Source organism: Lithobates pipiens, unplaced genomic scaffold (genome assembly GCF_037356315.1).
Source record: "Lithobates pipiens isolate NorthernLeopardFrog02 unplaced genomic scaffold, aLitPip1_a1.2 Scaffold_10, whole genome shotgun sequence".
NCBI classification, from domain to species: domain Eukaryota; kingdom Metazoa; phylum Chordata; class Amphibia; order Anura; family Ranidae; genus Lithobates; species Lithobates pipiens.
This window is the reverse complement of record NW_027507686.1, coordinates 226,385,377-226,409,088: the sequence shown is the minus strand read 5'-3', so window position 1 is coordinate 226,409,088 and position 23,712 is coordinate 226,385,377. Positions and strand designations below refer to the sequence as shown.

The window sequence follows — 23,712 nt, the reverse complement described above, 5'->3', positions numbered from 1 at the left end:
TCCTGATAGGCATCCAATAACGGTGCCTGTTGTTTCAGCCAATCAGGTGACAGGTAACAGATAGGAGCACCTGATTGGCGGAGAGGCGGTTTAGTGTTAGGAAAGCGAATATTCATTCGCTTTTGTAACACAGCTGAGTGACCTGCAAGCACCCAGCATGGCGCTCCAAAGTCACCTTTTTTGACGCCAATTAAGGCCTATGGCTCTAATCAGGTGCTTCAAAAACACCCCCCCCCCCCCACTGCTGTAATTCAGGTGCCCTGCTCCCAAAAAGGGGCCGGGCACCTGAGTAGGGGGTGGCAGCGGCAGCCATAAATGCATGAATCTATCTATTGGTGCTAGAGGGGGTGGCAAGAGAGAGGGGGCGGCGCCCGTGTGCCCTCAATGCAAGGGTCACTAGGAGATACCCTTTAAATTTATAATATTAATAATAACGTGCATGTGGTGTAAAGTGCGTGACAATAAACATAGAGGTTTGTCAACTTATTTGAAATGTTCTGCTATCATTTTGCTATTGCTCCTTTACTCCCTAAAAAAGAAGATGAACACCTCACTACCTGTGCACTTCGATGGATTATCACGGAGTCAAGGATAGTATAGTAATGGGTCCCGGTAGTTCAGTGTTGTATGTCATACTTGAGCAGAGAACTGCAGACTTTAGTTAGCTACAAACTGGTGAAAGCAGATTTAGACCCCTTTCACACCGAGGGCGCTTTGCAGGCGCTATAGCGTTAGAAATAGCGCCTGCAATCCGCCCTCAAACTGCTGCACCATTGTCTCCAGTGTGAAAGCCCGAGGGCTTTCACACTGGATCGGTGCGCTGGTAGGAAGTCAGGAAAAGTCCTGCCAGCAGCTTCTTTGGATACCCCTTTCACACTGGGGCGTTTTTCAGGAGGTTTTCAGGCGCTTTAGCATTAAAAAAAAAAAAGCGCCTGTAAAGCGCTTGAAAGAAGCCTCAACTGCAATCCCAATGTAAAAGCCTGAGTGTTTTCACACTGAGATCCCTTTCACACTGTGGCATTTTTCAGGCGCTTTAGCTTTAAAAAATGCGCCTGTAAAGCGCCTGAAAGAAGCCGCAACTGCAATCCCAATGTAAAAGCCCGAGTGCTTTCACACTGAGGCGCTGCGCTGGCAGGGCGTCAAAAAAAGTCCTGCAAGCAGCTTCTTTGCAGTGCTTTTGGAGCGGTGAATACACCGCTCCTAAAGCGCCCCTTCCCATTGAAATCAATGGGAAGCGCCTGCAAAACGCCTGAAAAGCGCTTTTGACAGCAGCGCTTTGTGCCGCTTTTAACCCTTTATTTGGCCACTAGCAGGGGTTAAAAGCGCCCCAATAGCGCTCGAAAAACACTGGTAAAGCGCTGCTAGTTTAAGCGGTGCTTTACGAGCGTTTTTTCGGGCACTGACATTGTGAAAGGGCTCTTAAAGCACTTGGGCTTTCACATTGGGATTGCAGGTGAGGCTTCTTTCAAGCGCTTTACAGGCGCTTTTTTAACGCTAAAGTGCCTGAAAAACACCTGAAAAACGCCCCAGTGGGAAAGGGGTCGGAGTGGTGAAGGAGAGGTGTATTTAACGCTCCTTCACCACTGCTCCCCATTGAAATCAATGGGGCAGCGCTGCAATACCGCCGGCAAAACGCCGCTATTGCAGCATATTGCGGGCGGTTTTAACCCTTTCTTTGCCGCTAGCGGGGGGGTAAAAGCCGCAAATCCGACTGTAAAACGCTGCTAAAAATAGCGGCGTTTTACCGCCGACGCTATGGGCGGCGCAGTCTGAAAGCCCTCTTAAGGAAATTGTGAATGAGCAGAAAGTAATTGTGGATTGCATGGGCAGAAATCAGAGAGTTGTGTCTGCAAAGGATGGAGGCTGGCCCCAGATTTTCACACCTACAGTTTCAGCAACATTGCCTGAGGCAAAGAGATCTCTTTCAAATCTCTGGCTAGGGGGGCTCTAAAGCACACTTGTGGATTCTGTCTGACTAGGCTGAGCTAAATTACATCATAAATGTTTGGTAAGGGTGCATGATAGTATAGCTAACATCTCTTATAGCAACACTGATACTAAAATAGAAATAGTTGAAGCTTTGTCTCCACATTTCCCAGCACTCAGGAGTGGTCACAACATTGGGTGACCATGGAAAGGCTCTCGGGGGCAATGAACAGATGCAGCACAAGGCATCCAAAATAGCACGTTCTCTTTCCTAAGGAGAATAAAAGGAAAACTTCTTTTTTTTTTTTTGCAGAGATTTTCCAATATGTCTATGTGAAATATCTAGTAATGCTCAGAAACACTTCATTTCAGTCTGGCAGCTACTACAGCCCAATCGACTGCAAAACTTGCATTTATTTGGCTATAAATGGTCATCCTGAGCCAATTGCCTAAAATAATGGGGCTGACTTACTAAAGGAGTTGAGAATATTCATAGAATAAATTGCGTAAATATTGAATTTCCAAATTATGTTCAGATCAAATAAGTAAGCAGGGATTACGAGGATAAGCAAACAGGGATTTTCTTTTCACATGTTTGGATAATTGAAGTGAATCTTCACACGTTTATTCCCAATTGCTTTACTAAATCGGCCTCTCTGGCAATGCTTAATTCGGGGCGCAAGGTCAAAATTCAGGTAGTATACAGCCAAACATAAATATTCACATTAAAAAAATAGAATTTTCTCATTGGAAAAACACATCAAAATGAATGACATAGATGCTGCCACCCCGATAGGGTTACAAAATGGGGGGTTACAAAATGGGAATATCTCCCCCCCCCCCCAGTGGGGGTTTTTTCCGCAGCAAAGTTGCAATCATTAGAAGAGTAGTATTAAAAAATAATTTTCATACTACTCTTATAAAGATTGCAACTTTGCTGCGGAAAAAAAAAACCCCACTGGGGGAGATTTTTCCATTTTGCTGGCATTTTTTTCTACTTAAAAAAAAAAGCTATTTTACTCCGCTTAAATGTCTCCACGGATTATTAACTTAGGTATTTAACTTATTTAATGTATTTATTTATTTATTAATATAAATATTTTTTATTTATTTATTTTTATTGATTTATAATTTATTTTTATTTAGGTATTTAACTTAGGTATTAACTAAGGTATTTAACTTTGTTGGGGCTTTTTTTTCACTGAAATGTAAATCAGCATAATGATCTAAAAAAAAAACAAAAAAACAAAAAACAAAAAGCAAAACAAAAAAAAAAAAAAAAAAAAAGAATCCATGCAGGTATATCCATTTATCTATCAGATGCCTTTTATTATAAAGGAGATATTCAATGTTTTGAGTTGCAGCATTTACTTGAATGCATTGCTTTCATCTATAGAAGAGCTGCAATAAGAGCAGTTTCCCTGAATGCTTTTGACTATAGTGACCCTGCTCTCTCCCTCTCCCTCTTGTCTGCTCAGTGACTGGTCTGTCAGCTTCTGCTGGGAGATGAGCAGAGGTGGATATAAATATCGTTGGTCAGTGGTAAAGTGCTATGGCTGAGCTGTTGGAGAAGATCAACACTACAGACAAGTCCCCAGCAGCTAACGACAAGTTGAGATCAAGTTCGAATAAACTTTGCTCGAGTCAACCCCCCTTTTTAGAGAAGACTCCATGCAAGCTAAGAAAACCCCACCTCCTTTTGAGTTAAGCAGTTGGTTCTTTGATCTAAGTATAAGTGGAGCTGGAGTTGAGGTATTTTTAGAGCAATTGACTCCTTAAACCACGTGTGCCCACGTTGATCAGGATGACTGTTCAATCGGCGCTTGTGCCAATCCTACTCTTGGTGCTGGTTTCGGGGATGGTACACTGCATGCCGCGATTATCTCCCCAACGAAATGACACCCTGGAGCGACGCTGGGAGAAACTCTACTCTAAGCAAATGGCTAGGATGCCAGGAGAGAGAAAAGACGCAAACCGGGAAGGTGACTATTTGCTGGGCATCAAGCGCTTGCGACGACTTTACTGCAACGTGGGCATCGGATTTCATATTCAAGTTTTGCCAGATGGAAAAATAAATGGGATGCACAATGAAAATAAATACAGTGAGTATAAGGTTTTTTTTTATATTTTGCTTAAAAATATATAAAATGTGTTTTTTTTGTTTTTTTTTTAAATGCAACAATGTTGTTGACAGTTACCTGTTTGAGATTCTTTTTTTTATCACAATGTGCACGTTCATTTATAAATTTACAGATTATTTTTTTATCACAATGTGCACGTTCATTTATAAATTTACAGATTATTTTTTTATCACAATGTGCACGTTCATTTATAAATTTACAGATTATTTTTTTATCACAATGTGCACGTTCATTTATAAATTTACCGATTATTTTTTTATCACAATGTGCACGTTCATTTATAAATTTACAGATTATTTTTTTATCACAATGTGCATGTTCATTTTTAAATTTACCGATTTTTTTTTATCACAATGTGCACGTTCATTTATAAAATTACCGATTTTTTTTTTTATCATCTTGTGAAATCGCCCAATGTAGATTAGTCACAGTGATTTCACTTGATCTCTGCTGTAGTGCCTAATGCTTAGGGCAAATCTGCTGAACTTAAGATAAAGTTAATTGTAATAATTAAATGGAGCAGTTAACAGGAAAAGTGACACTTAAAGCAAAGACTGGATTGTGTTCTGCTTGGTCTGTGTTGTGAGATTAGTGTCATTTAAAACGTGATCTTGCCTTGCTTGTTTAATAATGTTATATTAAAAGAATTTAAAAAAAAGTGATAGGTCAAGTGCTGGAAAGTTTGTATTTACCAGATTTTGTTCAAGGGGAACTAATAAAGGCTTTAAAAGCTGCGGTAATCTCTCATTTCAGTAGTCTGCAAAGACCCTTCTTCTGCAGAGACAAAAAATTCTTAAGCCACGAGCTGATGTCAGGTGCTGTGTTTCAGTACATACTTGACGGACAGACATAGAAACTTTGGGAGAATCAAGTAACAGTTGTCACTCAAAGCTGTAGGTTTGCAGAGGACATGGGGATTTTATATTGACAATGAGCTACAGAAATACAAATATGTTCACAAATGTGTATAATAACTTTCTATATTAAAAATAGTAAAAAAAATTAAAATAACCAAAACAAGGTGATTTTGGCTTTGTGAGCACAACATGCTATAACTAAAGCAGTAGGATTTTTACTTTCTCAGCACAATATACTATAACTGAGCACAACATAGTATTAAATCACTCCTAAAACTGACATTAAGCCTTATGAAAATATGAAATAGGGGGTTGGGGGCGCCTGGTCCCCAACCAAGGCTCACCAAAGGCAAGGAAAGAGCAAGTGGACTATCTCGGTCCAATACAGTAAGGATACAATGGAATATATAGACAAAGATAAAAATTTAAGAAAGATTTATTAGTACATAATACAGGACAATAAAGTTAAAACAGAAGTGACTTGGTCATCCACGGTATTTCGTCTAGTTTCGCGGGATGAACCGCTTCATCAGGAAATACATCTGTAAATAGACACAAGATCAATGATAATGTAATCAAAGACGTATAGAAGATATATATATATATATATATATATATATATATATATATAAAAAACAATATATATATATATATATATATATATATATATTGTACAGTTCAAGGGTACATATATGTAAGGTATCCTTGCATTTGGTGAGCCTTGGTTGGAGACCAGGCTCCCAAACCCCTATTTCATTAAGTCTTGGATGATGGTAAATTTTATACTCATTGACACTACTTTTAGCCCTTGTACACACGGTCGGACATTTCAACAACCAAATCCGTCGGATTTTGTCCAATGGATTTTGTCCGAAACTGGTGTTGCATACACACGGTCGGACAAAGTTGTCGGAATATCCGATCGTTTGTAACGTGATGACGTTATTTCGTTACGACGGGACTACGTTCAGGCTAGTAGCCAATAGCTTTGGTCTCGTAATTTGATCTGAGCATGCATGGCACTTTGTCCGATCGGAATTCACTACAAACTTTGTCCGATCGGATCATGTTGTCGGAAAATTTTATAGCCCAGCTCTAAAACTTTGTTGGTCGGATATTCCGACGGAAACAGTCCGATGGAGCCCACACATGGTCGGATTATCCGACAATATGGTCCGATCGGACATTTTCCTTCAGAATGTCCGACCGTGTGTACAAGGGCTAAGAGTCCACCCAATTTTTCTTATAAAAATAGTGCAAGAAAAGTTGGAAAGCTTATAGTTTTGGTATATGTATCCCTGAAACGGGTGATGATCGGGCGGATCACATTTGAGGTTGTACATTGAAAAATTTTTAGCGGACCTCCACAGTCTTTTACAGTGCTATACATATTATAATTTCCATTAAGCTTTATAATGATATTGGAAACTGACTTTAATTGGCTTAAGAGGTTTGACTTAAGACAGTATCTACATAGAGTTGTTCCAGAAAAAAATAAAAATATATATACTGCATCGATAATGATAGTTGTCCAGAATACAGAGTTTAAAAACAATTAGCATGAATGGTATTTTACCGAAATATAGTATTAATATAGAATACAAGTTATGTTGTGCTGTTTTTTTTCTCAGTTATGACTTGGTATTTTTTTAAATGGCAAACAATACATTTAAATTGTACATATTATATGATGAAACAAAAAATATGTATCGCCAGTAATGTAAGTCAAAGAGCAAAATGATAGTAGCAAATGCTGTAAATCAATGCATTGTATAGCTTTCTCTATCTTGTCCACCTGTAAATGTCTATGTACGTTGGTGACTGCAGTGTGTTTCAGTGTTCATCTGAACCATCATCAAAAACAATGGGTGCCGTAGGGCAGTGGTTCTCAACCTCAGTCCTCAAGTAGCCCCAACGGGACATGTTTTCAGATTTTCCTTTACTTTACACAGCTGCTTTAAATCAATATCAATGACATGGCATTGACAAGAGCTATTTTATCTAAGGGAAGTTCCCAAAAACATGGCCCATTGGGGGTACTTGAAGGCTGAGGTTGAGAACCACTGCAGTAGGGCACTACCTCTGTCACCTTGCAGTGAATACATTTGAGGTCCTAAGAGTGTGTGCTGCGTCTGTGGTCACCACACAAAACCTGACCTGTGAGGAATAAAAAAAAAAAAATGCCAAATCAAATTTTGAAATGCATCTTGGTGGAGACCTTGCATGTATCCCAAGGTAATGCATCATACAATAACGCATGGAAGCCATATATTAGTGAAAGACGATTTATAACTGTGACTTTCGCAGCAGTGAACGATGATTTGTAACTGGTTGCTATGGGTGACTGGCAGGTAACTTTACATGTCATCATTGCTTTAATGAATAAGCCATCATACCTAGTACTACCTCCACTAGCCCAATTTTCACACATAGGGGTTTATGCTTGAACAGTTAGAGTTAACTGAAGTATTTCTAAAGGGCGAAAAAGATCTAAAAGCTGCTATCCTCTTAGCTTGCAACTGTGATGTTCAGAATTCAAGCTCCGTTGGGAATCTTTTAAATACAGAGAAGCACTATCCTCTAATGCAGGAATTTAATCAAGGAACGCTCTCTGCCATCTGATGAGTATCACGAGTGATTGTCAAACTTTGTGTATGTCTTGGATGTTGCAGCTAAAGGAAAAAAAGTTTTGTTCAAAACACGTTACTGATTTTGGACCTGAAAATAGTTTCTGGCAACAATTAAACAAGTGTATTGTTAGTCTAATTACCCTCATCTACGCATGTATTCAAGTGCTGTGAGCAAGCTTATGTCACTATCCACAACAGCACTGGGATACATATAGAAGCAGATTGTAATGGAATCATACACAACAAAGTGATATCACTTACAGCCTACCATAATGAAACTGGATCAGAGAATTGACAGCCATCAAATGCATCCCAAGTATCTGAGACGTTTGTGGTATGCAGAAAATACCATGTACCTGCCAGGAAGAAAAGCAAAATTAATCAAACATTTATTATTCGAAATTTAAATTTAAATTACAAATTAGAAAAAGATTTTCACCCTTTCTACATTCATAAACAACTTTACACACGATGACACTGGATAAGTCCCAGCACTCGGTTATAGGGAGCTATCCTTACACCCCCTGTATATGCAAGTGAAGTCTACATCTTTGCTAAAAAAGGTGGACTTCATGTTTTAAAGCTTCCTTTATCAAGAATGTTTTCCTGTAAACCAGGGGTCTTCCTTCAGGCTTTAGGGGGGCCGGGCTGTTGCCAGTCGGGAGTCGAAAATGCCCTAGCATCAGTGCTCCATCATTGGATTTAGTTTGAGAAGTAGTGCTTCATTGTTGGTATCAATTAGAAGAATAGTGTCCCGTTGATGGAGTCGGCAGAGGGAATGGTGCCCAATTTGTTGGTGTCAGTTGGTGGGATAGTGCCCCAAGGGCCAGATAAAGACAAGCAAAGGGCCACGCCTGGTCTCCGGGCCGCAGTTTGGAGATCACTGCTCTTAATCATGGGACTTTATTAGTATAACAAATATAGCGATAAAATATAACATAGAAGTCTTCCTGGTATTTATTAGAAATGTGGTCATGACGAGATGATGCCATTGAAACATCAGATGGCTCACGTGAAAAGGTTGTTTTGGACTTTTTCCAATTAGAATTTCCCTGATTATTGACTATTTTTTGAGCCTGGGAGACTCTTCTTTAGATCAGAACAGACGGTATATTTGTACATTGGCTAAATCAGTTCATTTTGAATGACAGTTTCTATTGTCCCATACATAATTTGGACTTTTACCATAGGTGCCAAATATTCATAATGAAACATATGAAAATGGCCAGAAGCTTGGGAAACAAATGCCATTCAACTGCCAATGCCACTCCTATCTATAATATCATTAACAGATTCCAGCACTCAGACTACATACAGTAATACAGTATAACAGACTACTGTGACCCCTAGCAGATGTACAGAGCACTGGATGGTGCAACCCACAACTTAATGGAAGGTCTTAAAGCACCTCAAGACACTCTGGCAGAACGTCCAAATCATTGATCAAGGAGCATCATGCAGGTACTGTTCTTCTTCCTGTCTGGGTTATGCCTCCAGCGCCAACCTTTATGTCAGAGAGATCCACAATCATGTGAAAAGAGCAAAGTTTATAAATGCCAACCTGACTAGTGAGATAATGATAATCTTACTAGATAGAACAACATGATCTGATTGTAAGCAGTCAGGTTGGCATTCGCATCCTTTGCTCTTTTGACATTACTGCAGTCTTCTCTGATGTGACCCTGGTGGCATACTCCAGGGGAGGAAGGGCACACAACCTGTGTGGAGCTGGAGAACTTGGTTATCGCTCTGAAGGTTTGTTAGGAGTATCTTGAAACACTTGCCTACCTTACATTACATTATGGGTCCCATATGTGTCCTTACATGTGTTTCAATCTGTACATCTGTCAAGGATATTGTAATTGAAATCACTAGCACCAGTTGTCTGAGTGAAATCTATTATTGATAACTATTAATACTAGTCAGTTTTGCTCCTCAGCTGAATATGTAAATCTTTTCTAAATCGGGCCTTCTGCACCTGAGAACCAGAAATGTTGGATAGCCAAATCTGGCCGTAAGTAGGCAACAGTATTTATGCATAACAATTCAATGGGCATGATGTCATAACTTAATGAGCTGTCTAAAATCATTAATGTATAAAGAAAAGTAAGAAAAAAAGGCGCAAAAGTGGTAAAAAAAAAAATGACCTTGATGAAAGAGGAAAGGTAACACTTTGTGATGTTTTCTTTGTAGGTTTGTTGGAAATCTCACCTGTGGAAGTTGGAGTGGTGAGCCTGTATGGTGTTAATAGTGGACTATTTGTTGCCATGAATGGAAAAGGAAAGCTATATGGATCAGTAAGTAATACAAACCTATTTTGTACTTATGAATACAAGTCCATTAGAACTTTGTGTGTCAGATTTCACTTCAAATTGATAAAATAATGCAATTTATCAAGAGTCATAACAAAGGGGAAATTGAATTTTGCTAGGAGATCATTGTAAAGCAACAGCAAAGACTGTGAGGTGTGAAGTTGGTCCAATATACTTGAAATGATACCGGTTGGGCAAGTTTGGTTCCCCAGAAGAAAGGCCAGTGACAGCATTCTGTACATTGGTTTCATGATTTGTTGCAACACATAGAAAGGCTTATTCCTTTTTCTATAGGGGAAAGGGAATGAACAGATATTTGCTAAAATAATATAGAATTTTTGGTGTGGTAACATACATATCTTTCATAACTGTGGCTAACCCCTCATATCACCTAACTACAGAAACAAAAACCTTGAAACTCTCATAATGCCCTTATTTACTGAGCTGGCTAAGGCATGAGCTAATGGTAACTTGTATACTTCATTATAAGTGGTTGGACATGTAATGCTGTGTAGCTCACTGAATACGTAAGAGAGAGCTTTTAATAACATGAAAGTGGAGTAGTTCCAAGCTACCACTTGCATACTCCAAAGTACATGCCATTCCTTGCATTGCTAGCTGGGCGATTTAATTAATCTTGTCTGGGGTAAAATGGGAACAGTTCCCTGTGGACCATTCATGTTGTAATAAATCAGACTATACAATAAACACCATCATGTATTACCTGTTCCATGCGGTTATAGGATTCTCCATGACATTTTATTTTCTATATTTCTGTAGTACATATTTATTACATAGCTCTTACAGGGGCTTGTAGAACCACATCAGTTCCTGCCCCAGAAGAACATATTGTATAATGTCCCTATCACAATCATACCACTAAACTCATTCCACGCCAGTTCACCTAACAGTATGTTTATGTCAACTGGAGCACCCAGAAGTAATCCACAGAAACATTGGGAGAAAAGAGAAATATCATGCAGATATTACTTAACCAGTGTAGTTAACCACTTCAGCCCCGGAAGGATTTACCCCCTTCCTCCCCTTCCTGACCAGAGCACTTTTTTTCGGCACTGCGTTACTTTAACTGACAATTGCGTGGTCATGCAACATTGCAACCAAACAAATTTGACGTAATTTTTTTCCCACAAATAGAGCTTTCTTTTGGTGGTATTTGGTCACCTCTGCGGGTTTTTATTTTTTGCGCTATAAACAAAAACAGCAGCAATTTGGAAAAAAAGCTATATATTTTTTACTTTTTGCTATAATAAATATCCTCAAAAAATAAATATTAAAAAAAATTCTTTCTCAGATTAGGCCAAAATGTATTCTTCTACATATTTTTGGTAAAAAAATCGCAATAAGCATATATTGTGATTGTTTTGTGCAAATGTTATAGAGTCTACAAAATAGGGGATAGATTTATGGCATTTTTATTATTAAGTTTATCTTATTAGTAATACCTAATTTAGGACCATTGTCATTTATACAGTGATCAGTGCTATAAAAATGCACTGATTACTGTGTAAATGACACTGGCAGAGAAGGGGTTTATTTTTATAGTGAGGAGGGGGGGCAATCAAGTGTCCTAGGGAGTGATTCTAACTCTGGGGGGGTGGGCTACCTTAGACATGGCAGAGATCACTGCTCCCAAAGACAGGGAGCAGTAGATCTCTGTCATGTCACTAGGCAGAACAGGGAAATGCCTTGTTTACATAGGCATCTCCACGTTCTATCGATCCGTGACGCAATCGCGGACCCCCGGCTGACATCGAGTCCGCGGGACCCACGGGCACGTTCGCGGAGCACACGGCGGGCGTGCGTGCTCCCACAATGCCGCGATTTAAAGGGGACGTACCTGTACAACCATTTGCCTAGTCGCGCCATTGTGCCGATGTAGGAGGAACCACCGAGCACAGCAGAGGACTCATAGATTGACATTCCCAGAAGTGTCACTTTATAAAGAAACTTCACACCTCCACAGCACAGGCAGGGGGAGAGTTAAGTATTCCCCTTCCTTTTTTTTGCAGGGAGATATTTAAATAAAACATTGACTTTCGTAACACGTTGCTTTAAAATGTATGTTTAGCTTCTCATTTCCTGTCTGGTGAAACCAATGACAAAGAATATAAAGTGAGGGTCAATCTCTCTAACAAAGCCCCACTTAGCAGTTAAAACATGGCAAGAGTTCTAATCTTTCCCCACGCTATTCAAAGGTATAAAACATTTTTTAGCTTGAGATTCACTTTAAAGTGGACCCATCATGAATCCTGCCTACCTACATCAGTGCCCAAGGTGCTGGTAAATACTTTCCTATTCAGTCAAACCCAACTTATTCTCCAGGACACTCTATATTCCCCATACACAATCCAACAAATAGCATTATTCCAACATGTCAGCACTTAATCATGGTACTCCACGTTCTGCAATGAAATGCAAGGCTCCTGAAGCTCCCACATTGCATTGTGATACTGGGATGTTTTTATATGTCCCCATATTCAGATTTTTTATGCTTCCTGCAAGAAGGGGAAAGCAAGATTGATTTTAGCCATGACAAGAAACAGAATCTGTCTAAAAATGGCCATATACATAGCAAATTCATCAAGAACCAGACAAATTTAAGCCATAGGTGGCCCTGTTGGCATCCTCCCACCCGACATCCTTCAATCTGAAAATTGACTGAGTCGGGTAAAAAGCTGTCCGCCTAACAGCCGCTTCATCCAATCAGGTGCAGCCATTGTTTGGGTATCCTGACAGGCATGGATGCCAGCTGTCAGAATACAATAGCCAGCAGGTAACATTTCTCCTTCCACACTGAACAAGAGAAATATTAGAGCGTATGACCAACTTAAGCCTGTATGAACTTCCGCAGTTCGCCCAATGACCAAAACCACCTACTTTCACCCACAAATACAATACCACAGTCACAACTGATAATCACCTGTCTATGGTAGAAGATGCTTTCCATCTTATCACACTTGGTGGTAACTATCAACTGTACATGTTAGAAAACCGTTCCAATCATTATTATTGCCCTCTTTGATTTGCTTAGCTGACAGGGTCTACATGCTTATTACATATATTGTGCATTTCTTCTCACTGATGATAAACATAAATTTAGCAGTATATTCATGTTTATGGAGCAGAGCCTTCTACACAAGGGTTAATTTACAAATGCCAAATAGTGTACTTTGAAAGTTCAGTTGCTCCAGAGCTTAGTAAATGATGGGAAGGACTGCTGATTTCTATCATCCAATCATGTGCAAGCAAAAATTTCGTTTTTTTTTTTCCTGGCATGTGATTGGGTATTCTTTGTAAAGTGCAGCTTCACCTCTTTTACTAAGCATTGGAGCAACTGCATTTGCAGAGTGCACAGTCAATTTGCCTTAAAGTAATATTAAAGGCAGATTTTTTTTTTTAAATAACAAACATGTCATACTTACCTGCTCTGTGTAGTGGTTTTGCACAGAGCAGCCCCGATCCTCTTCTCGGGTCCACCTGGCCCCTTCCTCCTGTTAAGTGGGTGGAGCTGCTGCTCTGTGTGTCCTTTGACACATGGAGCATGGCTTTGCCTTGCCCCCGCTCTCTCCTCATTGGCTCATTGGCTGTGGTTGACAGTATGGAACAACAGGGTACTTTGTGGGATTATAGCGGTGCCAAAGGTAGTAAGAGACCACTTAAATATAAAACATATGAAGTTTATTCACAGAAGGTTAAAAATGGGTTCAATAAAAAGAATATATATATATATATATATATATATATATATATATATATATATATATATATATATACATATATTGCATCATTAATCATTGGTGTCCGTAATGTGGATGGTCATAACATGGTATTTGATCCCAACATGTTTCGCCAAACTTGGCTTCTTCAGGGGATTTGCAGACCACCACTAGTCAAGGGACTATAATAAAAACAAAATGATATATACAATCAGAAAAAATTTACAGGCATACCCCAATTTTAAGTACACAATGGGGTTTATTTACTAAAGCAGGAAAAAGCAAAATCAGGCTCACTGCTGCATAGAAACCAATGAGCTTCCAGGCTTTATTAAAAAAGCTTAATTGAACAAGCTGGGGTTAGAAGCTCATTGGTTTCTATGCAGAAGTGAGTCTGATTTTGTACTTTCCAGCTTTAGTAAATAAACCCCATTGTGTACTTAAAAGTGGGGTATGCCTGTATTGGAATAATACATACAAAACTATTGATATATAATTATTCACTCTGTCCAATCCACTTCAAGCATACCCAAGAGACCACCAATGAGAGTCAAAGGATTTGTCCACATCTCAAAGGGGTCGTCCAGTGATTCTTGTTATATCGAAAGCCAATATATGTTTTGTATCTTTTTAGCTTGGTTCTTTTATGTCCCCTGTGGTTGCACAGGACTCCCCTCCCTTTGAGGTGTGGACGAATCCGGTGACTCTCATTGGTGGTCTCTTTTCAAAGGATGCCCCCATATTAGCTAATAACCCAGCAAAATCAGAATGGGTAATTTTAGATGATCTAACTCAAATATCACATTGTAAAAAAAATGGAGCTGGATTCACCCAAAACACTTATAGTTTTTCATGTATTTGAACTTTTGGGTTTACTTAGTTGTTATTTTACATTTTATGATGCACAGGAGTGCTAAACAGGTCTGTATTTTTTATTTTTTTCTACAGAATGGGTCATTTTAGATGATCTAACTCAAATATCACATTGTAAAAACATGGAGCTAGATTCACCAAAAACACTTCTAGCTTTTCATGTATTTGAACTTTTGGGTTTACTTATTTGTTATGTTACATTTTATGATGCACAGGAGTGCCAAACAGGTCTGTACTTTTTTTTTAATTTTTTTTTATTTTTTATACAGAATGGGTCATTTTAGAAGATCTAACTCAAATATCACATTATTAAAAAATGGAGCTAGATTCACCCAAAACACATCTAGTTTTTCATGTATTTGAACTTTTGGGTTTACTTAGCTGTTATGTTACATTTTATGATGCTCAGGAGTACTAAACAGGTCTGTACTTTTTATTTTTTTCTACAGAATGGGTCATTTTAGATGATCTAACTCAAATATCACATTATAAAAAGATGGAGCTAGATTCAACCAAAACACTTCTAGCTTTTTATGTATTTAAACTTTTGGGTTTACTTAGTTGTTATGTTACATTTTATGATGCTCAGCAGTGCTAAACAGGTCTGTACTTTTTTTAAATTTATTTTTTATACAGAATGGGTCATTTTAGATGATCTAACTCAAATATCACATTATAAAAAAAATGGAGCTAGATTCACCCCAAAACACTTCTAGCTTTTCATGTATTTGAACTTTTGGGTTTACTTAGTTGTTATGTTACATTTTATGATGCTCAGGAGTGCTAAACAGGTCTGTACTTTTTTTTTTTTTTTTTATACAGAATGGGTCATTTTAGATGATCTAACTCAAATATCACATTATTAAAAAATGGAGCTAGATTCACCCAAAACACGTCTAGTTTTTCATGTATTTGAACTTTTGGGTTTACTTATTTGTTATGTTACATTTTATGATGCACAGGAGTGCTAAACAGGTCTGTACTTTTTTTTTTATATATACAGAATGGGTCAGTTTAGATAATCTAACTCAAATATCACATTATAAAAAAAATGGAGCTAGAGTCACACCAAACACTTCTAGCTTTTAATGTATTTAAACTTTTGGGTTTACTTAGTTGTTATGTTACATTTTATGATGCTCAGCAGTGCTAAACAGGTCTGTACTTTTAAATTTTTTTCTACAGAAACCATTCACAGATGATTGCAAATTCAAAGAGACACTTCTCCCAAATAACTACAATGCCTACGAATCAAGACGATACCCTGGAATGTACATCGCTCTAAACAAAAACGGAAGGACAAAAAAGGGGAACAGAGTTTCCCCCACAATGACACTGACGCATTTTCTGCCGCGGATTTGACAACATTTCCCCCCCCCCAGGCTGCGGGGAAAGAACTTGGTGCACTTTCAAGAAACAGTTAAATGCAAGAGCTGATGTAACATATTTAACTTAATAATTTAAGTCTGTATATATGGTTCAGGAGAAACTTTATTTATAGCTAATTACTTTTGTATTTTCCCTTAATATTTTATTTCTCTTTTATTGGGGGGGGGGGCGAACTGTAGTTTATTAACTCGAGAACTGCTGGATGGGCCTACAACGTGTTGCTATGCAATGTGCTGTGAGTCGCAGCAGTAGCATTTAAAAATTAAAAAAAAAACGTTGGTGCCATTGCTGAGCTGCTAATCACGACACGGTTTTGTACTGTTTACAAGCTGCACACAATTGTGTCGGTGTGCACATATTTCTTGGCTAAAAGCAGATAAGATGAAACAAGTGTTAGGCTGAAGCTACCAATAGTGTTTCCTCCGCTCAGTTACTATTAAACTGAGCGAGTGTCAGTTTACCTCTTGTACAGAAAGATCAGTGTGAGAAGAGGACTTCACAAATCTGTTTTTAGAGCTGTCAGGGCTGAACTCTGAACCGCTCTGACAGTCAATCTTTGCTATGTCTCCACAGATCACATGCCTCTTAACCCCTTCTTTGGTAAAGGGTCTAGCACTTAAACGTATGGATCTATCTGCTTGAGGCTGAAAATGATAAGACACAAGTGATTTTAGGTGCTATTGGGTGTACTGGAGCTGGAGGACGTTTTAAAGTCAGATGTTGCTTAAAGAATAAATCATAATCAGATATCATGTGAAGTAAGCAGTAGGTGAAAATCTAAACAGAGCACAACATTTAAAGCTGAACTTTGGGTAAAAAAAAAAATCTTCCATGCCTAGGCAATCGCACGGGGTGTGCCAGGTGTGCCTGGGCACACCCTAACCACTATTTGCATTGCCAATCCCCCCCACCCTCAGGAGATATTCATTTTACCTACAGGTAAGCCTTATTATAGGCCAGTGATGGCGAACCTTGGCACCCCAGATGTTTTGGAACTACATTTCCCATGATGCTCATGCACTCTGAAGTGTAGTTGAGCATTATAGGAAATGTAGTTCCAAAACATCTGGGGTGCCAAGGTTCGCCATCACTGTTATAGGCTTACCTGTAGGTAAAAGTTTAAAAAAAGGGTATACAACCACTTTTACCAAAAACAAAATCTTGTGCCCCCTGCTGGTTTTCCTATACCTCCCAACTGTCCCTAAAAGGAGGGACTGTCCCTGATTTGGAGCAATGCCCCTCTGTCCCTCATTCCTCCTCATTTGTCCCTCATTTTGGTCTGATCTATATAGTTGTATATAAAATGCACTTTTTATCTTTCAAAAAGAGTTTCCCAGCGCTTAACCTTTCATTCGATTTCTAAATTTCTGCATTTGTACATTTTAAAAGCCCATATAAAGGAATAGTAGTGGTAAGAAAAAAGCACTTGTGGATTTAATTAACCTTTTTTGGGGGGTTATTTCTCCTTTAAGGGAGGAGGCGTGTCCTATGCCTACATACAATTGCTAGTAGGTGTCCCTCATTCCCATCTAAAAATGTTGGGCGGTATGGTTTTCCTCTTCTCCTCTCCCCCATGCTGCGGGGGATGTTTCAGGATGGAGAGCGGCTAGTAAATAGTTTATTTTCTAAATGAACACAGTGAACACACTCGCTCACTCTGTCCATTCATAACTGAATCATCGCAAACTGTATTTACTATGCTTCGGTTTATGAATGAACAGGAAGCCACTCAGCACAGAGCACTTCCCCTTCAGTCCCTCCCTCGCGCAGATGAGGCTGCAGAGAAAGGTACATACCTCCCAACATTTTGAGATGGGAATGAGGGACACCTACTAGGAAATGTATGTAGGTGTAGGACACGCCCCCTGCCACACCCCCTTAAAGGAGAATTGACAAAAAAAGGTTAATTAAATCCACAAGGGCTTTTTTTTACCACTACTATTCCATTATATTGGCTTTAAAATTTACAAATGCAGCAATTTAGAATGTAGATGAAAGGTTTAGTGCTGGGAAAGACTTTTTGAAAGATAAAAAATGCATTTTATATACAACTATATAGATCAGACCAAAATGAGGGGGAAAGAGGGACAGAGGGACATTGCTCCAAATCACTGTGCTGTACATAGCCTGAGTAGGGAGAAGAGTTGTGGGAGGGACCCAGCAGACCCCACCCACTACAGGCTGCCTGCAGGAAACTACAGGAGGGGGCGGAGACAAGACCAGTCACCCTGCACAAGGCGAAAGGGCAGCAGTGCCCGGTCTTTATTACAGGAAGCTGCACATAGGCAAAGTTTACGAGATTACTGCACAGATCTGGAAGAATTAGAATAGAAGTGAGAATACATATGGCTCTTTTGTTTAGACAATATCCCCAGAGTTCAGCTTTAAAATGTATCTTTTGCTTTTGTTTTCTTGTTTTGGATAGAATAGGGGAGGGTTACATCCTTTGTCAGGTTTTTACTGCTGTCTGTGTCCCTGCTGAGGAGATTTACCCTCTTTGTTTGTCCTGGTGACCACTGTCACTGGGACAAAAATTAGTGGGGAGACGTACAATTTCACTGGAACAGGAATATAGTTGAAACCTTTCAACGGGTGATCGCTTTACAGAGAATTACTCTCACTTCCTATTGTGTTTCAAGACAGGAAGTGAAGGATAATCTACCCAACATAACCAGCAAAAAAGCAAAAAAAATTAAAAATGATGACAAGAGTTTTATCCATTCGCTACTATATCCAAAACTAAAAAAGTTCTACCATTACTTTAAAGTATAACTAGAGGCAAAACTTGTATTTTTAGTTTTGGATTGAGAGGCGAAGTCTTATTGATACCTCTGCCCCAATAGGCAGATTCACCCTCTCTATTTGTCCTGTTTACCGTACTCATCAAAAGTAAAAGCAAATGAAAAATGTTGGGTTGTCCCCAGAACAGTAATAGAGGGGAAATCTTCCAATGGAGACACTAGTTCTGGTGACCTGAGGAGCCCCAAGAGATTCCTTTAAAGGGTAAGTTCACCTTTACAGAAAATCTGTAAGGTGAACGTACACTGGACCCCCTCCCTATCCCCCCTGGTCCCACGGTAGTCGAGTTCCACGATCATCTGCTGTGAGACATCCGGTCGCTGCTTCACCGGGGGATGTGAAATCCCCGCGGATTTCTCTCCTCTTCTCCAGCGCTGACAGGGTGGACTAGGCGGGTTCTGAGTGCCTCCTATACGTACCTTTACGAGGTACGTTTAGGAGAATAAGCCGCTGGGATTTCAAATCCCCCCTGGACCAGTGAAGCAGCGACCCAATGTGTGAGAGCAGGTTATCAAGGGGCACGGGTACCGCGGGATCGGTGGGGATGGGGTCCAGTGTAAGTTCACCTAATGCCTTGTACACATGACCGGACTTTTTGACAGCAAAGGTCCGATCAATTCGATCTTGTGTGGGCTCCATCGGACCTTTGCTTGCCAAAAATCCGGTGGACTTTAGAAATAGAACATGTTTTAAATTTTTCCACCGGAACTCCGCCGGACCAAGAAATCCATTCGTCTGTATGCTGGTCCGTCGGACAAAAAACAACGTTAGGGCAGCTATTGGCTACTGGCTATGAACTTCCTTATTCTAGTCCAGTCGTACGTCATCACGTTCGAATTCCGTCGGACTTTGGTGTGATTGTGTGTGGCCAAGTCCGTTCATTCGGGAAGTCCGTCGGAACTCTGCCAAAAGTCCGTCGGAAAGACCATCGGACCTAGTCCCTCGAAAAGTCCGGTCGTGTGTACGCGGCATTACAGATTTGCTTTAAATTACAGGGATTTCCCCTAACTTCCTGTTTTGGCTATGGGACAAAATGTGAAGGAAAATCTCCCCCAATGGGACAACAATGGTAAAATAACCCTTGCTTAATCTATCCAAAATGGAAAAAAATATGTTTTGCCTACAGTTCTACTTTAAGTTTATTACTGGTACATGTGAAAAAAAAAAAAATCATTACTTAACTTTTAAAAAACTGTATCGAAAATTGAATACGTGTATTTGTAAATGTTGATAACAAGGTGGCATACCCAAGAATCCAAACCTTGCTGCTTCCTATTGCTCATTCCTGTTAAAGTTTACCTGTCTCTTACAAAATCTGGGGAAGAGATTTTCTTTTGCCTGTGATACACCAGAGTCTAGTTTGGATGGGGTTCCTCTGACCTAATTCTATATTAGTCGGCACGTTCTTCTTGGGCCTTGGTGGAACCACATGTGCACCCTCAACTATGTCCCATTCCCTGAATGCTGAATTCAGTGTGTTTCATGCCATATGTGCAGGAAATATCTCTGTGAACTAACCTGAAACAGACACTACAGGTGCACGAGATACTTTGTACCTCAGGTCCTGGTGTGGACAATATGTGGACAATATGTGGGCAATATGCTAAGAAACTGACAGGGCGCCTGCAGGCAGAATCCACCCAATAACTGATTTCTCCAGGGATGGGGCAGGTGCACTTTAAAGCTTTACTACACGTCTACCTCACTATCTCTCCATAGGACTTGTATTCCTGCAATCACGTCTTGGAAATCCATTTTTTTTTTCCATATGTGGCCAAATGTACTCTAGGTAGAAGGCAGTGCTGACTATTTCAGCCTCGTCACGTTTCACACTATCTTTACCCTGCGACTTACTTTTAGTAAGGATAATCATGGTAAAAATATTTGCAGGCAGCTGTTGGTCTGCACTATATGGTCATCGAGTAACCTTATATTTTTCATTATATGCTTTTGCAAACGGTACAGCCAGCTATCGAGGACCGAAGTGTTCCTAAAGCCAGTCCGCTCAAACTGCTACCAGTACAAGAATACTCCTTTAATCCTTCTCAATCCAGGAGGGTTTGGTTTATGGGCTGAAATATTGTATATCACCGATCAGCTAGAACAGGATGTATAATGACATGCTTACTTTAACTGCCAAATTCTTACTTACATTCCTTATTAACTCTTCCTTCCAATAGTCATACTTCAAGGATATCTAAACCCGCAAACACAATTTTAAAGCAGAGTTCAATGCAGAAGCATAGCTTTATAAATTCCCAATTGGAAAAATAAATAACCTCTGGACAGGTGTACTGGACTGGACACAGAAGTGATCGTCACAGACATTTCATTTATTTGTATATGTATGTATCGCTGTACTTCCATAGGAGAACTGTCACTCTTGTACAGAGAAGTGATCCTGTCATTGATCCGTCCCTCTTCTCCCTTTGTACATTCACAGAACGTCTAGTAGCTTATAAACCATTCACAAAATACATGGTGCTCTGTGAAAGACAAAGGAGGACGAGGGATGGATAAATGACAGGATCACCTCACTGTACGAGAGTGACAGTTCTCATGTCCGCACCATACCGGAACAACCGGCATACAAATATATGAATTACCTGTGAAGATCGCTTCTATTTCCATCCAATACACCTGCCCAGAAGTGACTTTTTTTTTACATTTAGCCTGGTTTCACACTATAACCCGCTGCGGAACGCACAGGAGCGCTGTGCGTCCCTGTTCCCCGTTTCAGGGACGAATCAGGGCCGATCCTATGACTGTATTCACGCCCTGAAACGGAGCCAAAGACGCACGCGTTTTTTCTGCAGTGCGCTCCACAGCCGCCCCGGAGATATGTGAACGGGCTCCACAGGGAGCCAGTCCCATTCTCCTACTATGCGAATTAGATGCAGGGAAACGCACATCTAATTCGCATAGGTGTGAAAGGGGGGCTAAGGGATTTATAAAGACGTGTTTGTGTCTGAAGCTCAGTTTTAATATATTGCAGCCTACCAATCTGTAGATGTGGTGGCTTCATTCGTTTTCATTTTTCAGGCTGAGAATATTTCTAGCAAGTACAACAAAATGTCTGTTTATCCTGCCAGATTTCCAGTGTCCATGTAAATTTCTGTGCACTGAACTGATATCTTAAAATTTTTTTAAAACTTTCCCAGCTATGTTCTGTTCGCAAGACCTCCTCCCTGCATAATGGTGATCAGGATAGCAGAGGGTGTTTGTAGTCTATATTAGGAGAGCAGCCTAGTGTAACAACACTACTCCTCCAAAGGAAAAAGTACAGAAAGCCCTCATTCACATTAAATGCAGCTTTGATATCATGCGACTTCATCAGAAATCGCACAATTTCAAAGCCGCGTGTCAGTGCGGCTTCAGGGGTGACTTGGAAGACATCTGTGTGGCTTCCTGCACAGAAGTCTATTCAAGTTGCACCCAAAATGGGCAAAAGTAATGCAGGAACTACTTTTTTCAAATCGATGCAGTGCCGCAAAGTTGGCATCGCACTGATTTAAACAGATCCATTGCCGTCACTAGGGTGCGACCTGTCATGCGATCACATTGTGAACAAGGGCTAAGTGTTGTCACCCTTGGGCAGGATGTATGTCACTGGCAGAATAGGTGAAAATAAAGGAAAAAAGCCTGAAAAAATAACGCAGCTCCCATGATCCCAGATCCTCTGGATCAACTGTGGGTGAAGGATTGTGTATATGGGATTGTATTTTTTTTTTGGTTGAACTAGACCAGTGATGGTGAACCTTGGCACCCCAGGTGTTTTGGAACTACATTTCCCATGATGCTCAACTACACTGCAGAGTGCATGAGCCTCATGAGAAATGTGGTTCCAAAACATCTGGGGTGCCAAGGTTCACATCACTGAACTAGATGGACTTGTGTCTTTTTTCAACCGAAATAATTATGTAACTATGATAAGCTGCAATATATTACATTTTAATTATTGGGTTTAGATACAGTTTGAGCCCACGTTCACACTGAGGGCCGTTTGAACGTGCGCAATTTCAAACCAGCATTTCAGTCCGGCTTTGGGGGCGATGTGACAGACATCTGTTCGGGTTCCTGCACAGATGTCTATTCAAATCCCCCCCCTGAAGCCTCCAAAAGTAGCGCAGGAACTTCTTTTGGGAATCGGCGCGGTGACGCAAAGTCGAATAGGTCAAATTGCATGTCAAAACGGCCCGGTGTGAACTTGGGCTAAACCACTGCTGCTAATTTGTACTCCACAAATGCCTACGCAAGTTTGAGCTAAATCCCACTTTTAGCCCTTGTACACACGGTTGGATATTCCGATGGACAATGTCCGATAGGACCGTGTTGTCGGATAATCCGACCGTGTGTACGGGGGCTAACTTGACAGCAATCAGTAAATACATGCATGGGGGGGGGGGGGGTGTATAGTGACACATCCAGAAGGTGTTACGATATCTGGAAGGTCTATATGTAGGTTTGGTTCATCATATAAATGATATCACATGAGTTGTTTTTTTGCAGATTAATGCTGTCGAGGGCAAGTACAGTATTAAGACTTCAATGGAAAGCAGTTTACAATGTTCCATGATTTGTCTGTAGTTTTATACAGGTGTTCTTCGATATTGTCATGTATGTGCTGTGCACAACTGAATGCATAATAAACAATGTATGTTTACACTGTATGTACTGTCCATGAGGATTCATTCCAAGATTAAAGCATTCCTTAGAAGCTCCCAAAAAATAACCACCCCCCCTCCATAAAGCTCTCTGCAATTTCAGGTTAGATGCTATCAAGTCTGCCTTGTAAATTTTGTTTAAACTACACGAGTATATGCAAACTAGATTGCATCCTGTTCTTTGTTTCCGTAGAAAGTGTTAACGGTCAAGTTTTAAAGTGTCACACAGAAACCATTGTAAGATGGAGAATTCCAGAGTGGGAACCTGTGTTGACAGAATGCAATCAAGGATGCTAAGTGCCTTTTTAAGCGCTTAGGCTCGATTCACAAAGGGGCGGCACGACTTGCAGCGCAACTCACAGACGCGACCTGCACACGACTTCA

General features: G+C 40.1%; 1 protein-coding gene across 1 annotated transcript; it reads left to right on the top strand.

Annotated features, from left to right (window-relative positions):
* Positions 1-3,447: 3,447 nt before the first annotated feature.
* FGF4 (fibroblast growth factor 4) lies at positions 3,448-23,334 on the top strand. The gene is made up of 3 exons (XM_077462246.1): positions 3,448-4,028; positions 9,748-9,851; positions 15,662-23,334. The coding sequence occupies exons 1-3, from the start codon at positions 3,731-3,733 to the stop codon at positions 15,836-15,838; spliced, it is 579 nt and encodes a 192-aa protein (XP_077318372.1). The 5' UTR covers positions 3,448-3,730; the 3' UTR covers positions 15,839-23,334.
* The last annotated feature ends 378 nt before the right edge of the window (positions 23,335-23,712 follow it).

What these genes read in the sequence shown, in the direction of transcription:
- FGF4 (XM_077462246.1), top strand. Translation starts at nt 3,731, where the DNA reads ATGACTGTTCAATCGGCGCTTGTGCCAATCCTACTCTTGGTGCTGGTT. An exon ending in GCACAATGAAAATAAATACA is followed by an intron (nt 4,029 to 9,747) that starts GTGAGTATAAGG and finishes TTTTCTTTGTAG; the next exon opens with GTTTGTTGGAAATCTCACCT. An exon ending in AAGGAAAGCTATATGGATCA is followed by an intron (nt 9,852 to 15,661) that starts GTAAGTAATACA and finishes TTTTTTCTACAG; the next exon opens with AAACCATTCACAGATGATTG.